Genomic DNA, 17,399 nt, shown 5'->3' on the forward strand with positions numbered 1-17,399 from the left:
CGGGGCATAGTCCACAATACAGTTGTGAAAATTAATATCGTAAGTAATGTTTTGCTAAGAATTCCCAAAATTAACTTCTCCAAACCGTCCTACAGAGTATGTAATTACTTCTGTATGGTTTTATCAGTTTAGCATAGCGTGTTATAAAGTTTATCCAATGTTCAGCTTGTACATTCACTATAAAACTAGTTAGAGCGAAAAAAGTTTGCAAAAGCTATTAATTAGTCAGTCAGGACAGTGGAAATATTTAGAGTGATAAACTCCTCATTAGGATGCATGACATCAGTTCTTAGCGCAGTTTTGTTTCGCTATCAATGTAATACTATTTCACTTGTTTGATTTTAAAAAGGCCAGGATGCGGTTGCCTACCAATCGCGTCATTCTGGTTTAAAATGAGTGCTTTGTCACTGACCTTCTTAAACCATATCTATTACGGAAGTAGTTGATTTTTTAACACAAGGTATTCTTCTGCAGCAGTTGATCCTTTCACTAAATAAACGGCGGTGTTCTTCCGTGTGAACGTCTTACATTGCAGACTGACCAATGCCTTCTTGAAAGATTCAAGCTTCTCAGGGGAGTTCAACTTTTTACAAACCTGCCTCTATTAACAAATTATTTTTTCGATTCTAATGATCGATCTCATTATGTGAAGTTCACTTGTAAACGTGCACCTGTAGCTCTCCTCACCTTTGGGTTTAAAAGTGTTTGTTGAACAACAACATGGGTTGCACCAAAAATCACTGGCATCATCACTGTCAGACTCGATCTTAATGCCCAAACAAGAAAATAAGATATATAAATGCATACATACCTTTGATCAGAACTGTAGAGAAAATAGCACGGTTAAAACGAAAAGCCTGCTATCCCTTTGGGGTGCCCTGATGAAGATGGTTTTCAAGTGTCTGGGGCGTAGTATTTCCTTTATAGATGTGTCCCTTGTTGAAAGGTTGATCTTATCTACTGTTGAGTCATAATGGGCAGAAGCTTCTTTGATGCACATTGTATTGTTTTTTTCTTGGGTGTCCGCCACTGGAGGGGCCACCAAAGGCTCGAAGATAGTAAATTATATTGGTGTGGCTGTCAACAGAACCGGGTAACCGGTCTTAAACTGGAAGTTAGTCTCACTAAGCCTCATTTGCTTGTCCATTTTTTTTCATGAATGCTAGTCATGGCCCAACTCACAGGAGGTGATGTTGGGCAACTGTGGGCATAGTACAAAAAAACAATTATTACAGTTGTATTAAAAGATATGACTGTCCAGCCAGGGCTGTGAGTACCAAACTACTCAATCAGAATATGTAAATATATTTACAGTACCGAAGGTAAATTAAATAATAGAAAGGACACAATGTCATATAATATGGCCGTAAAACCAGGGCCCCTGGCTATGCCTATTATACAGTTCGCAATCACAAAATTATTATGAACATCAACATAATCTCGTAACTAAAAGTACAGTATCATAAAAATTCAGTAGATCAATGTTAATAAGGTTAAGTAGTGTTCATAACCGTAAGGAGATCGCAATCACTAATTTATGCCGATCAGTACACTGCAAAATGTAGGGTATGGAACCGAAAATGGACTTACTCTGTTACTTGTTGCTAACTTTTACTGTTCACTACCTAGTGTTGGCAACCACTCAAAATAATACGTAACCACAGCAAATGACAATGTCCCTAGTAATCCGCAAAAGAGGACTTGACATTATGGTGCACCTTAGAAAATTAGCTTACTGACTCCAGACTACCGTTTAGGTTTAGGGTTGGTGGTGTTTATCATTCAGATTAGGGATATTTTGCTACCAAGAGGGCATAGAGGATCTAAGTTAGCAGCTCCTCATCCGTGGAAGGAAACACCACGAAGATGAAGCAAGAGTAGATGTACATAATTAGATCTACGTTTAGCATGAAGGCCTTTTCCCCATTCTATATTTTCAGTATCCATATAGCTTCCTAGCCCGCCCAGTGCTTGACCCAAGAAAAGAGAAGCAGAGCGAAACAAAACAAAAAATAAAAAAGATGGTTACGGAGAAGTGGGCTTGCTAGGCAAAGTAACTACTCAGCTCACTTGCACCTGTGGCAGAAGACTTCTTGGGCAGTCCTCTTCCAGTTTCTGGTGAAGGGTAACGCAAGCTTCAAGAAACTGCACACACATCTCTCAAATCCTTTGGATTGCAGGGGCTTCCATACTGGTACGTTAATAAGCAACTGCCCGGCAGGACTGTGTAGATTCTGGTGGGCTCATCAGGCTCGTTATGGAGTAACAATGTCAAGCATTGTCTATATAGCTACAGGTCCAGTGGTGTTTAACAGGCTGGAAATGAGTGTCAGCTAATATGTCCAAGTTAAAACATTTGAGACACATCCCAAAAGCAACGTTCATCTTCTAGATTTAAAGGGCCCAGCCGTTCATGTTAGGATCACAGTTACTTTCCTCAGAGAGTAGTCTTTTATAATCGTCTTTATAGAATGCTATGCATTTTTCATGGGGCACATTTATATAACCAGCTACACCTTCTAAGGGGTGCTGTGCCTGACACCTTGTGTTTTCTCCTAGACAATCCTGAAATCAAACAGAGGATCTAGAATTGGGAATGAGAAAGGAAAACTAGCAAAATGGCGCATTTGCCCAAGACTCTTTGTCATACACATTTGGTCCTGGCTCTAAATGAATGTGAGTTCTAATAGACTTCTAGCTGAAAATCCCTCACCTTCTGAATATTCCTCAGGTGTCAAACTCGATCTGAAAACTTTTCAGCAGTACCGATGTTCCCTGGTAGGTGGAACCATACAGCTCCGCACTTATACCATTCTGCTTCATAAATGGCATACAGAGTTTATATAGGCAACACTCCTGCATGCTGATGTCATTTCCTTTTTTCCCATGCCACCAAGCATGGATCCAGACCTACCTCTCGTCTTTGAGAACACCTATCACCTTTTCAAATAGTAAAATAGTGTGCAAAGGATATATCTCCTCCTAAAATGACCGGTTTTAAACTTTGTAGGGACTGCTGAAAACAAATACCTCTTGACAGACCCTAACCAGCAGTTGCACATCCATGAACCCGAAGGCCATCAGAAACCAGGAGGCGAAACTTTACATCACTAATCACCGAAATACTCAATCATGAGACTGCTCCAAGTTGAAAGTTTGATGCCAGTCCTATCTAGATCCAGCAGTAGCAGGAGTTTTTACATCAGTTGGTCTGTCTTGATCAAAGTCTAGTAGGTTCAAGAAAAAACACAAGCCAACTAAGTGGTACTCGGCACCGTCGTACTGCTCTCACTCTCCTAAGATGGCCCGATGCGGCCCCATGATTCTCTCTCGTTTCCGAAGTCATTCAACGCCAGAGCCTATCCCACAACTGGTTCTGGCACAGCCAGAGTTTCCAGGGCCATTTGCTACTCTGAAATGTATCAAAAAGTTCTGCAAAGCCATGCTGCGATACTTCGGATACTTACCAACTCCCTCTGGCGTGCTTTTGGGCCCTATGAAGCCAAAATGCCCTCTGTCCGGAAAACCACTGTTAGTTTCGCCCATGAGGCAGTTGGACTGTGAGCCCATTGTGGGGTTTCCTCTAGTTCTGACTTCACTTTTGGCACCAAGGTTCATGCCTGGTCCGGCTCTATGGCATCAATGCTGATTCATCAATGCCAGAGGACATATGAACCTTCACAAGGGAGAACACATATTCTACACTGCAGAGATTGGCTAGCCATACCATAAGGGGCATTGGTACAACAAGTTACAAGTGACTAGTGGCCTTGACCCCTCTTCCAAGTTGGGGTTCCTCTCACCCCTGGTCCTGTCAGAGGGAGTGCTTCTCATGCCAGGGTAATGCATATTGCTGAAGATGTCCTTAACCTCCAACTGTTTACCTTGGAAGTCACGACAGATACTCTTACAAAAGTCATTCAGCTGGGACAAACATCCACTGAGCCCTTCTTAGCTTTTAACGAGGCCCATAGATACACTTTGTTGGGAGTATGGGACAGGCCTTGCTTTGGTCCCCCGGTCAACTGCCAGATTGCACAATGCTTCCGTTCTGCCTTGGTGTTCCTGCATTTTTATCTCAGCACCCCTCCCCTGAAAGCTTTATGGTGCAGGAGCCTGATAGCAAAACTAACCCCAACAAGTTCCCGACTACTTCCACCAATAGGGAGGCAAAACTGGTGGAGACATTCAGAAAAAGGTCCTTCTCGCCCAGCAGCTTGGCACTACAATTTGAGAATGCTAGCTGTCTGTTGGGATGCTACTCCCATGCACTTTGGAATTTGGTGGCTCATGTCCTTCCTTGTGTTCCTGAAGGTCTCCGACCTGTCTTGCCCATGCTATACAGGACAGTTGTGATGCTGCTGAGTTCACAGTTCATTGTGGCTTGGACACTGCAGATTCCATTGGGCTGGCCATATGCACCTGTGTTGCCTTTCTCCGCCATGCTTTGCTATGGTCTTCTGGTTTTTCAGGGGATGCCCGACCACTCCTCATAGACATGCTGTTCGATGGGACTCGCCTGTTGGAGGAAAAGGTAGACTCTGCCCTCAAGCTGTTCAGGGACAGCAGGGCAATAGCTGGCTCCTCAGGCTTATCTGCCCTACCCCGCCCACCTTCATCAGTCCTACCGCTCCATTTGCAGCTTCGGCAGATGTACCTCAGAAGAGGGAAGAATCCAGAGGTGTTAATTGGGAGATCATAGTAGTAACATGAGGTTTGGGCTGAGTAAAATAGAGGTGGAGGATGTAAGAGTCTGTAGAAAGATATTGGGGAGATCATAGTAGTTAAATGGGGTTTGGGATGAAATAAGTGAAGGATACTTTAGTAGATTTGTTTGGAGTTCATAGTCTTAAACTGAGGTTTGGGGTGAGCCAGGCGGGATAGAGGAGGGAAGAGTCTGGGGAGGGTTATTCGGAGGTCATAGTATTAGAATAGGTTTTGGGATGAGTTGGAGAGTGAAGATAGATAGATAGATAGATAGATAGATAGATAGATAGATAGATAGATAGATAGATAGAGGTATGTGGTGATGGTCAGACAGATTAAAGCTTTTGAGAGAGTAAAATGTTTATTTTTTGTCTCTTGTACACTAGGACTAGAGTAGTAAACATATAGATACATGATTACATAATCAAGGGAATAAATGTGTTAGGAATGTAATATAATAAGGTTTAAAGTTGTATTGTATAAAAAGAGGCTTTCGAGAGTTGCAGTATTTGAAGTTAATGTATTAGAGTACTCTTATAACAGTATTTTCTGTCCTCAATATTTCAATAGTGAAATTCTTGCAGGTAAATAGTTACGATAATACTTACCTATTGTGATAGATAACATAAAAACACTCAGAAGCATCTTAATCAAACAACTTATATAGAAACTATGTAATGACCTATGAACATGTCAAGTGTAGAATAATATACACATATATCTATTCAAAGAAACATAAACATATCCATAATTTTATTTACACCTACACATATATATTTTACTTCAATCAAATGTATATATGTATTTGTTAAAGAGGCCTAAATAATATGAATATATTTTAAGATAAAATAGTAATACATATTTGTAGAAAGAAATACACATACCTAGATGTGTACACATAATCAAATTATAACATGTTTAAGTACACGGGATATGCAGTTTATTGCTGTTTGAGTATGGTGGGTATGTAGGAAAGAGACAACTCTTGAGTAGTCTTCTGAAGGTAAGATAGTTATCCGTGGATCTTATATTTGGGATAATGAATTCCATAGTTTGGTCGCTTAAACAGAGAAAGGTGCATCACCTATTGTCTTTTTCTTGTATGGTGGTGTTTTGAGGCGGGGTGCCAATCTTGAGCGGAGGTTTCTTTGTTGAATGTATTTGGTGATTTTATTCCTGATGAAAAGTGGTCCTGTTCTGTGTATTGCCTTGTGTGTGATACAGAGCAGCTTGAAGGTGGATCTTCTGGCAAACAATATAGGGCCCTCAAGACAAGGGAGATGCGGGCTAGTGAATTTACATGTAGGAGTAGTCTAGCAGCAGAGTTTTGATTGCGTTGTAGTTTTTTTCAAATTAGACAGAGATGATCCATGTTAGAGGCCATTGGCGTAATCCAGTTTATATAGTACAAGAGAGATAGTAGCCTGAACCTTGTGTGGAAATCCGGGGTGCGGGAAGATGCGTCAGTGTTTTCATGGTGATGAAGCTTGATCTTGCTCATTTGTCCACCTGAGCATTCATTGTTTACTTGGAGTCCATGATAATTCCAAAAATTCTTACTTTCTTAGAAAGTTTAGGAGGTGGCCCCAGATTGTCATGCCTGGCGCAGAGTGGGTCATAATTTTCCAAGGCACCACAAATGAATATTTCTGTTTTGGAAGCATTTAGTTTGAGATGGCTTCTTGTCAACCACTGATCAGTGGCTCTGAGGCAACTAAAGATTTGTGAGTTTGCAAAGTCTTTGGGGCATTCCAGTTTAAGGAGAATGTGTGTGTCATCTGCAAAGTTGTAGCATGTGAGTTGAAATTCATTGATCTTTGTTGGTAATGACATCATGTAGATGTTGAAAAGCATAGGTGAGATGATTGAGCCTTGAAGGACCCCTGCTTTTGTGAAGTAGGGTTTGGATAAGAAAGGGGGAGCATGGATTGTAGGAAATTACCCTCTTTTGGCATAGTTACCCCCAGTTTTTGGCTTCTGTCAGTGTGTTTTTGACTGTGTTCACTGGGATCCTGTTAACCAGGACCCCCAGTGACTGTACTCTCTGCCTCTAAATTTGGTTTTTAATGACTTTACAGACCCCACAATTGACATACTGGTGCCCCATATAAGTCCCTAGTATATCAGCCCCTTCAGTCAGCACCTAGAAGCAAGAGGGAATCTCCTTTGGAGTTAAGGAGCCACTCCCTTGCAACCGCAGGCACTAATTGCATCGATGACCGGCCGTGTGGAACCTCTCTCCTGCAACTCTGCGTGGATCCTGCAACACAGGTGGTGGTCTTGTGTGGTCCCCTCTACCAGCTGTCCAACTTGTGAGGTGGTGAGTCTTTGCCTCTCCTTGCAAGACAGTACCCCTGTGCCCCGTGACTCCTGCAGCTACCAAGGCTTGTGGACTCTTCTTCCAAGGGATCTTCAGGCTCCTTGTAGCCCCGGCCTCTAGCACTCTTCTCTGCAATGCGTAGTGTCTCCTGTCTGCTGCTCCAGCAACGTGGAACTCTTCCAGGTGTGCTGAGTGGGCCTCACTGTGACTCCTATGCCTGCTGCCTGTGAGTAGCCCGTGGAGGCTGCACCCTCGACTTCTGCCTCTCCTCACTGCTAAGGGTCGCCTGGGACTCCCTTCCTTGGGTTGAGTCTCCTCGGATCTCCTGGTCTTCAGCAGCTCTGCAACTCTTGCTTTTGCCAAGACTTGTTTGTGGTTTTTCCACACCACTGATGGACTGCAACTCATCTTCCAACGAGAGACATCGACTGCATTACTTCTGGAACTCTTCTTCTGCTCCTGTGCTGCATAGCCGACTCCTGGTCTTCACAGTCGACCTGGTCCTGCATCTCCAGAATGGTGGGTAGTGGTTCCTGCCCCAACTGGGCACTCCAACTGGAACTGGACTTGGTCTCCTTCATTTGCAGGTTCTCCTCTGTCAGGATCCATCTTCTCTTTCTTCCAGGCTTGCTTGGATCTTGCACACTCCTTTTACAAATTTTACCTGTGGGTTTGGGAAAAACCAGGTACTTACCTCTTCTCTCCTGGTCGCTGGGGGGCATCCTGGTACTTACCTTTTGGGGTTCCTAGTTCCTCCAGCTCCCCTCTACAGATTCCACTTACCTTGGTGAGGGTCTGCCTTTCGCATTTCATTTTTATAGTATATGGTTCGGACTCCACCAAGGTCTCTATTGTTTACTGTTATTTCACTGTTTTCTATTGCTTTCTATGCCCATTCCTAATTACTAAGGTCTATATAATAGTGTTTTTACTCACCTACTAGTAGAGTATGGCCTATACAGTATTTTAGTATTTGTGTTACAGTAATAAAGTACCTTTATTTTTGTAATATTGTGTGGTTCTGTTATGTGTGTAAGTGCTGTGTGACTACAGTGGTATTGCTTAAGCTCTGCATGTCTCTCTTAGATAAGTCTTGGCTGCTCATCCACAGCTACTTCTAGAGAGCCTGGCTTCCTAGACACTGACTACACCTCACTAAAAGGGGGTACTTCGATCAACCTGCTATAAGGTGATAACACCATAGATGCTCACTACACACTTCCTACATGGATGACATTAGTTCTGTTTTGAAGGTAGGATGTGATCCAGTCCAAAGCAGTCCCCTCTATGCCGGCCAGGTAGAGTCTCTGTATTTGAGTGTCACGGTCAACTGTGTCAAAGGCAGCTGAGAGGTCCAGGAAAAGTAGTGCAGCAACTCTATTGCCGTCTGTTATGTTTTTAAGATCATCCCAGATGGCGATTCCTGTGCAGAATCCAGTTTGGTAGTCTGAAAGTATGGAGTTATCTTCAACGAATTGTGACATCTGGGCAAAACTACTCTTTCTGTCAATTTGCCCTGGAAAGGACCATTTGTAATCGGTCTTTAGTTGTTGGGATCCTGCGGGTCCAGGTTTGTTTTCTTTAATAATGGGTGTACTTGTGCCTTTTTAAGATCTTCAGGGAAGATTCCCGTAGTTAAGGAAGTATTGATGATTATTCTTACTGGTGTAGCAGCAGAGGTAGATAAAAGAATATTCCTGAAGATGGGTGGTGGACGAGGGGCAGAAGGGCAGCCGGAAGGCCTGCTTGCTTTGACCAGATCCATAAATTCACTTTGTGACATTTGTTTGAAGGAGTGGAGAGGATGGGTTGGCTTACTCTTGGAGGGATTTTTTGGAAATGAGTTGGTGCTGGTGATTTTCCTTAGTTTTTAATAGGAGTCCAGCGTGTCTGCCTTAGTTGCGTAGCTTAAGTTTTAAGATTTGAGCCAGGTTTGTTGCAGCCTTCTGATTTGTTTTTTTTATTATTAGTTGTGTTTCTAAGCGTTCAAAATTGAGTTGGTTCCATGGTCTATAGGCGGATATATACATAAGGTGGTCTTGGGTGTGTTGATGTATGTTGTTTTTTGTTGGGAAGTAACCAAGTGGTGGTCTGAACATGTGACTGGTGGGATGCTTTGAACAGTAACTAGTTCTGGGTTTGCAACCATCAAAGACTTTGCTTACTTTTGTTACTTCGAAAGAACAGCATCACGAAAACTGCAAAATAATACCAGTCTTCTTTTCAGACCAGTTCAGCTAGATGTTGACTATACATATTACTAAATGCTCAATGCCAAGAGGAGTTCGCTTTTGAAGTAGCCCTGGTACAAATGTTAGGACTCTGTTATATTGTTTCATTTTCTCTGCATATTGAAGTTGGTGTGCTTGGCAGCAAATGCAGTTTCAGGCAGCTGCTGAAGAAATATAATGATGCAAATATGTGTTCAGACTGGTAAATATAACTTTGTGTGATAAACATAGATGCCAACAGACTTGGGTGGGAAACGGCTGTTTTTTTTTTTTTTTTTAATTTTTTAGCCCAAAATGGCTTTATTTTAGTTGTTTCCTGTTTCAAATTGACTCTGCTTCAATATAGGGCAATGGAGAAAATACATCGTCCTGATATTGTTAATCTCTTGCCTTCCTGCTCCAAAACTTTGCAATGAATTCATGAAGTACCTCGCAGCCTACAGGTAACACTGTTAAATTCAATTTTTCTCCTTCTAAATATAATAAAATGTGTGCCAGTAACACTAAGTTGGATAATAAAGTTTTTAAGTTGTGGTGCTACAAGGCTGCTATACGGGGAGCAACCATTGTGTAATAAACTTTGGCAGTGCCAATAAGCCTGACTTTAAAGGCATGTTGTATGGTGATGTGAAGCATTTGAAGTCGATGGCATGGGGATTGATATGTATTTGTGTGGAAGCAAAGAACTGTAGAATATTGGTGCAGGTTAAAAGGTTAGGTGACAGTTGCACTGTCAAGTCATGACTAAAAATCCATGTAAGTTAATGACTGTCCTGTTCAGTTTCTGCTGTTACCAGAGAAAACACCACGGCGGCTTCTCCATTAGAGCGTAGGAGCGTCTTCCGCCTTGCCAGGAGCGGCAGCTGCAAAACCTTTCAAAGAAAACGATAATAAACGATGTTAATTATCTGTTTCTTTGAAAGGGTCGGGCCAAGGGGGTAACGTGCACTGAGGGGGAGTGCACAGCACTCCCCTTCAGAGTGCATGTAAGTTTGGCCGTCCGTCACAGGCTGGCCAAACACACATGCGCACAGGGCTCCCTCCAGCCCAGCAACACAGTTGCAGGGCTGGAGAGAGCCTGCACAGTCTCCCAGTCTGCCTGGGAGCGCCCAGCCAGGACGCTTCCAGCCAATCCTGATGCTGCTCTGAGCAGCGTCAGGATTGGCTGCAGGGCAGACTGGGAGCCTGTGCCTGCAGCAAGAAGATGGAGGAGCAGAGCGGAGCAACACGACGGCGAGGAGCTAGTGTTTTTTTCCCTAATTTATTTAATTTTTATTTCCCCCCTCCGTGCCCTTTCTGTGCCGCGCGAACCGCCACTGGAAAACACCATAAATTATTTAGTTATCTAAGACACTTTGATAGTATTACAAGTGCATGGATGTGACCCTGAAAGTTTAAGCTCAGTAAGCTGGGCAAATAAATGCCGCTGTGTGGAAAGCAAACACTTTTTTTCTGAAAGAACAACTTCTACCCAGTCAAAATATGTACTCTCGAAGCCAAAGACCATCTTCTGGTGATTCTCACATAATTGTCAAGCCAGATCATAAAAGAACGAGTTACATTTCACTACCTTAAGGTTGTGTATATGCCTGAAACTCGTATTGTAACCTTGCCAGTAAAGTTAGTGAACTCTTTTGTAGTGTGTCCACGTTCTTATCTAGATAGTGTGACTGCAGAAATGACACAATCGTTTTAGGAGGGAGGTAATTAATTTAATAATGATAATACCGGTGTTGAACCGAAGGGGTTAGAACCTGTGAGCAGTGTTAAGCGTCTTGGACAGACATTTGTTAAACACCCCCTGTAATTAATTCGGGGTGATTGTATCACGAAGACCCGTGCAAAAGGTAAACATAACTCTCCGTGTATGGGCGTCGGTGAGAGAAAATTCCCAGCGATCAGAGACCGGGGCTGCTTGACTATAGCAAGTTTCGCCTGTCAAAACTCAGTGAGATCCTCTGGCATAAATGCGCGGCCCAACTCCAGCAGCTCATTTTTATAATTGACGCATGTTTTTAATGTCACACTAGGTCTCGGGTCATTGTTTTTATTACTAATAATAAAATCACGCGATGGTCGGTTCGCCCACCAAACGAGGGCCCCTTTCCTTGTACTGCTGAGTAGTCGGGAGGGTGGTTTACTCGCGGGTTCTGGTGTGTGCCGAGAGGAGCCCTACGGCCTCTGCCGGAGCCTGGCCCCCTCGGTAGGCACAAACAGGCATGTGTACACACGCCGGGACCTTTGAAGTGCATTCTCCAGGAAATCCTCGGCTCTTCAGCTTGAGTGAGGAAGGCCTGCTTCCTTCCATTTCCCACTCCCCGCCTACACACGTTGCCATGGCGAAGCCCTGCAGCGCTCCCTGGGCAGGTCCCCTGCTTCTCCCAGGGAGGGGAGTCGGCCATGATGGCTAGCCCAGTGCCAGGTCACGTGCCCAGGGAGGGGAGGGAGCGACGAAAGCAGGCGGGGAGCGGGGCTGAGCAGGCAGCCGAGTGGAAGCAGGAAGTTTGCAGGAATTTTATTCCTCCGGTGTTGGATTTACACCCGCGGAGAACTGCAACGAGGGGAGCCATGGACCTCCCCAACCTCTTCAAACACTTTTTCAGTAAGTGGGCACGTCAGGTCTTGAAGGTGATAGGTGCATGCTCGGGCTGTTCCAGCCCTCCCCATCCTTTCTCCCCTCCCGTCCCTTCCCATCCGGCCATGGTTGCTTCGAGAGGGGGGCTTTTGGACCGACTAAGTGCGGGTTCTTTTGCCCAATAAAGGGGGACGGAGATCCCGTTCCTTCTACATGGCAGTTAATTTAGTCTTTTAATTTCGAAGTGTGTTTAGGGGGCTGGGTCGCCTTCTGATTTGGGATGGGAGACAGGCCATCTCTTTATTTGGAGAGGGTGATGTGTGTGGGTTGGGGAGGAGGTACCTCTTCTACTCCGAGTGTATGTGGGTGTAGTGACATGTCGGTCGCCGTGCGTGTGCTGAAGAAACTCACCTTTTGATATGTGGAGTGAAGGGTATACCTTCGATCTTCCCATAAAGGGTAGACCGGAGCAGAACGGCGATTGTGAGTGCGAAGTAACCGATGCCTGCGCGTAACGCCTGATTCGGGGGAAACCACTACCCGATTATGAAGGGGCGTGTGAAGTCTTGGGGGGGAAGTTCTTCTGCTGTAGGACATGGGCCGCTTTTAACTCTTGATGAATAGAATTCCAGGTCTTGATAAGGAAACATGCATCTATGCTGCTGAAGGGGAAATGAGCCCATTTGCTGATGAGAGAAGAAGAAAACTTGCTACTCGTGTGGGAGAGGGGTACAAACTCCTAGTGTGTGGGGTTGGGGAGAGGCGTGTTCAGCTCATGGTGCGGCATGGGATGAAGAACCCACAGACTGAAGCAGGGTACAGGTCCGGATTGGGAGTGAGGAATGGTCCAGTTTCCTAATAAAGGCAGTTCCTGGTGTGTGATAAGGAGTTGAAGCCAGAAGCCCTGCTCCTAGTTATGTGAAGGGGTCTGGGGATTCTAGCTCCCTGTTTGGTGGTGAATCGCAACTCTTTTAAGACGGCGTTCAACACGGATCCATATGTGGAAATTGCCCAGCTGCTGATTTGATAAGAATAACCATGAGCCACTTGAGTTGGTAGAAGCCTAACTTCTGGTGTCAGTAAAAAACCTTCAGAGTATTTGAAGTGATGATCGCAGGTGCTAATGTCATGTGAGGAGAGATGCCCACGGCAAGGAGAAAACCCCGGCTTCAGGAGTGTCAGCTGTACGTGACAGCTACACTCCTTGTGTCACCCTGATTGAGGTTATGAGTTCAGTTGCTTAACCAAATTCAGGTTTGCAAAAATAATGAATTTCTCAGAGTTGTTTACTTTCCGATATGGTAGAGATAGGTGGGGCTCTTATCTTGAGCATGAATTTATACAGGGGTGTGGAATTTATTAAAATATCTACTTGTCCAGGGGACAGGTTGCTTCTCAAATCTACTTGTCCTGTAAAAAGATCTACTTGTCCCTTTGGTGCCATGTAGTGTGGCGACAAATTATGGCAGCAATCTCATTATGTAAGAGCTCTGATAATAGCCTCTCTGATTATGCCAGGGCTACTACCTTAGTAGGGCTTGAATACTTGCAGTTTCAATCCCTACTGTAGCAATTTCCTTATTTTTCCACCTTTCTGCAGATCTGCATACTGGGGCTGGAGGAAGCAGTAAGCAATAGTTCCAGGGCTGAAATGCCTTTGCAGGGATGTGGAATTCCTATCGCCCGACGCCCTGGACATCTTGTTTGGGGTCAAGGGCAACAAGTTTTTATGTTTACTTTGTCCTTGAGACAAGTAGGCCCAACCCTCTGCAGCACAAACCCTTTGGCTGCCTGTTACAGAGAGTGGAACTCTCTGCAGTTGAGGTAATGTGTTTCCAAAAGATAATGCTGTTCGAACTTGTATTTATGGTTCATTATTTGAAATCCTTCATTATTAGGGTGAGTGCTGTAAATAAATGTTTTAAGGTCACACTTCACTACTGATGTTGGTTCCAGTACAAAAACAAAAAAAACGTGTATACACGTTTGAAAAGTTTAGGCTATGAGGCTAAGTATAATGCTCCCAGAATGCTCTCTGATTAGATGCAAATGAAGTGTCATTTAGTAAAATGTGTTGGTGCATGCTAGTATTTCCCAAAAATATTTCGAATGGAAAATCAGTGTAACCATTTTCAACACGATTATGGCAAGCATGAAAATAAACAAACACTGACAAAGCCATCTGATCTGACATATTTTTATAAGTCGTTTAGTTTCATCAATGCGTGTCTTGTTTTGACATGGCTTTTGTAACACTTTATTGTTGTGGGAGCTATCAGGCCCTCAACACTGTAACAAACACTGGCAAAAAAAAAAAAAAAAAACGTTTTTGAACTCTAAAAGCACACGTTGCCACCAGTGGCATAACAAAGGCCCCGCAGCCGCCCTCCTGGGGGCCCCTTCAGCACAGCACCTGGCCTGAGTGAGTCTGGAGAGGGGGCTCCTCCATGTTCTTTGCAAAGGGGCACCCTCCAGTTTCGTTACGTCAATGATTGCCACTGTAGTTCCTGACACTGAACAAAACTACTTTGTGTGCCAATATGCTCCTTGTGGAAGAGCAGAATGCGATCGCTCACAGTAAAGCCAGCCGAAAGAGAGAGAAATAGAAGTTTAATAAAAACAAAATGTTTTGTTAACACCAGACCTAATTAGGGACCAAGACCCACATGTAGGTAGCTTTTTGCATGTCGCAAACAGCGACTTTCGCTGTTTGCGGCGTGCAAAAAGCACATTGCGATGCACAAACCCAGTTTTGCCATTCGCTAACCTGGTTACCGAATCGCAAAACGGGTTTGCGACTCGCAATTAGGAAGGGGTATTCCCTTCCTAATTGCGACTCGCAGTGCAATGTAGGATTGTTTTGTGACCGCGAACGCGGGCGCAAACCAATCGCAGTTTTCACCCATTTCAAATGGGTGCTAACACTTTCGCTAAAGGGAAGGGGTCCCCATGGGACCCCTTCCCCATTGTGAATGTCAATGTAAACATTTTTTCAGAGCAGACAGTGGTCCTGCGGAACACTGCCTGCTCTGGAAAAATGAAACGAAAACATTTCATTTTTCGTTTTTGTAATGCATCTCGTTTTCCTTTAAGGAAAACGGACTGCATTACAAAAAATACAAAAAAACAGCTTTATTAAAAAGCAGTCACAGACATGGTGGTCTGCTGTCTCCAGCAGGCCACCATCCCTGTGAGGGCCACCATTCGCAAGGGGGTCGCAAATTGCGACCCAACTCATGATTATTCATGAGGTGGGCATTTGCGAAGCCCTTGCGAATCACAGATGGTGCCATCCTACATTCGGATTTGCGACTCGCAAATTGCGAGTCTCTCTGACTCGTAATTTGTGGGTCGCAAATCTGAACCTACTGATATGTGGCCCCAAAGTCTTAAAGAAAGTCACAAAAGTGACCCTATAAAATATTTGTGAACTGTATTTTAGCATGGGTAAATACGATGTGTAGATTTGCTCATGTGAAAATCTATTGAGCATTTGCAAGTTCATTTTCCCTCCAGCCACTTTCTTCCCAACCCTGGAAGAAGTTCTAATTCTGCCATTGTCAGGAGTAAATGTCCAACCTTTCTTATTATGGGAAAATATTAGAGAGAAGCTGGTGAAAATCTTTAAAACATGCAGGTTAGTAGGTTTGCAGGTCACAAAACAATCCTACATTGCACTGCGAGTCGCAATTAGGAAGGGAATACCCCTTCCTAATTGCGAGTCGCAAACCCGTTTTGCGATTCGGTAACCAGGTTCGCGAATGGCAAAACTGGGTTTGTGCATCGCAATGTGCTTTTTGCACGCCGCAAACAGCGAAAGTCGCTGTTTGCGACATGCAAAAAGCTACCTACATGTGGGTCTTGGTCCCTAATTAGGTCTGGTGTTAACAAAACATTTTGTTTTTATTAAACTTCTATTTCTCTCTCTTTCGGCTGGCTTTACTGTGAGCGATCGCATTCTGCTCTTCCACAAGGAGCATATTGGCACACAAAGTAGTTTTGTTCAGTGTCAGGAACTACAGTGGCAATCATTGACGTAACGAAACTGGAGGGTGCCCCTTTGCAAAGAACATGGAGGAGCCCCCTCTCCAGACTCACTCAGGCCAGGTGCTGTGTTGAAGGGGCCCCCAGGAGGGCGGCTGCGGGGCCTTTGTTATGCCACTGGTGGCAACGTGTGCTTTTAGAGTTCAAAAACGTTTTTTTTTTTTTTTTTTTTTTTTTTGCCAGTGTTTGTTACAGTGTTGAGGGCCTGATAGCTCCCACAACAATAAAGTGTTACAAAAGCCATGTCAAAACAAGACACGCATTGATGAAACTAAACGACTTATATAAATATGTCATCAGATGGCTTTGTCAGTGTTTGTTTATTTTCATGCTTGCCATAATCGTGTTGAAAATGGTTACACTGATTTTCCATTCGAAATATTTTTGGGAAATACTAGCATGCACCAACACATTTTACTAAATGACACTTCATTTGCATCTAATCAGAGAGCATTCTGGGAGCATTATACTTAGCCTCATAGCCTAAACTTTTCAAACGTGTATACACGTTTTTTTTGTTTTTGTACTGGAACCAACATCAGTAGTGAAGTGTGACCTTAAAACATTTATTTACAGCACTCACCCTAATAATGAAGGATTTCAAATAATGAACCATAAATACAAGTTCGAACAGCATTATCTTTTGGAAACACATTACCTCAACTGCAGAGAGTTCCACTCTCTGTAAACAGGCAGCCAAAGGGTTTGTGCTGCAGAGGGTTGGGCCTACTTGTCCCAAGGACAAAGTAAACATAAAAACTTGTTGCCCTTGACCCCAAACAAGATGTCCAGGGCGTCGGGCGATAGGAATTCCACATCCCTGTTATAGTGACTGAAGAGAATTGGATGGTAGAGATCACTCAGATTAGCTAAAATCTGGCTGGTGTGGTTTTCAGACGACTGTGGTGAAAGGTAACATGATAGATAGGTTTCTGTAAATAAGAGGTTAGATTTGCACCAATAGATTCCGAGTGACATCCTGGGCAATGAGAATGAAGCTTGATATTTTGGTCATCAGATGGAACCTGGGTGTTGATCACTCCCTGTGGTTGGCAACTTCTCCATCTATTGCTTTATTGTGTGTGGCCTTGCTCTCAAAGACACCCCTCTCTTAAAGCTTTTCCCATAGATCAGCTCTTCAGGATGGAAAGAGTCATGAGAAAACTACAAACAAAAAACACTCCATGGCCACTTCTGACAAACATGTATTACTGTTAATGATATTCAGTATAGAGACCTTGATGAGTTGGCATTGACAGGATTCAAATACAGGACCTCCAGAACACATTTTTAATCAAAAAAATGTTTCATTCACTCAGTAATCTAGGCATCATTCTTACAAAATATTTAAAAAATAAATTAAAAAAAAACCTCGCATTATGCCACCCTTCCCACCACCCTGAGCAAGGCTAGCCGAAGGTTGGCAAAGGCCTATTTCATATCAGTGCATGGGACCACCTGAATATATGTGGGCCACATTATAATGGTAAATGTGTTATACACACCTACTAATTAGAAAGAT

General features: G+C 43.7%; 1 protein-coding gene across 6 annotated transcripts in view; it reads left to right on the plus strand.

The window, feature by feature from the left end:
- Positions 1-17,399, plus strand: part of NCK1 (NCK adaptor protein 1) — a 590,854-nt gene that overhangs the window by 423,877 nt on the left and 149,578 nt on the right. Inside the window, exon 1 of one of the 6 annotated variants that reach the window (XM_069213553.1) lies at positions 11,644-11,860. The exons of the other annotated variants lie outside the window; for them this stretch is intronic. Within the exon in view, the coding sequence (XP_069069654.1) occupies positions 11,659-11,860 (202 nt within the window). The 5' untranslated portion in view covers positions 11,644-11,658. Of the gene's footprint in view, positions 1-11,643; positions 11,861-17,399 lie in introns of those variants that run through there. 6 annotated transcript variants of the gene reach the window in all.

The sequence above is a fragment of the Pleurodeles waltl genome, chromosome 11 (assembly GCF_031143425.1).
Source record: "Pleurodeles waltl isolate 20211129_DDA chromosome 11, aPleWal1.hap1.20221129, whole genome shotgun sequence".
NCBI classification, from domain to species: Eukaryota; Metazoa; Chordata; class Amphibia; order Caudata; family Salamandridae; genus Pleurodeles; species Pleurodeles waltl.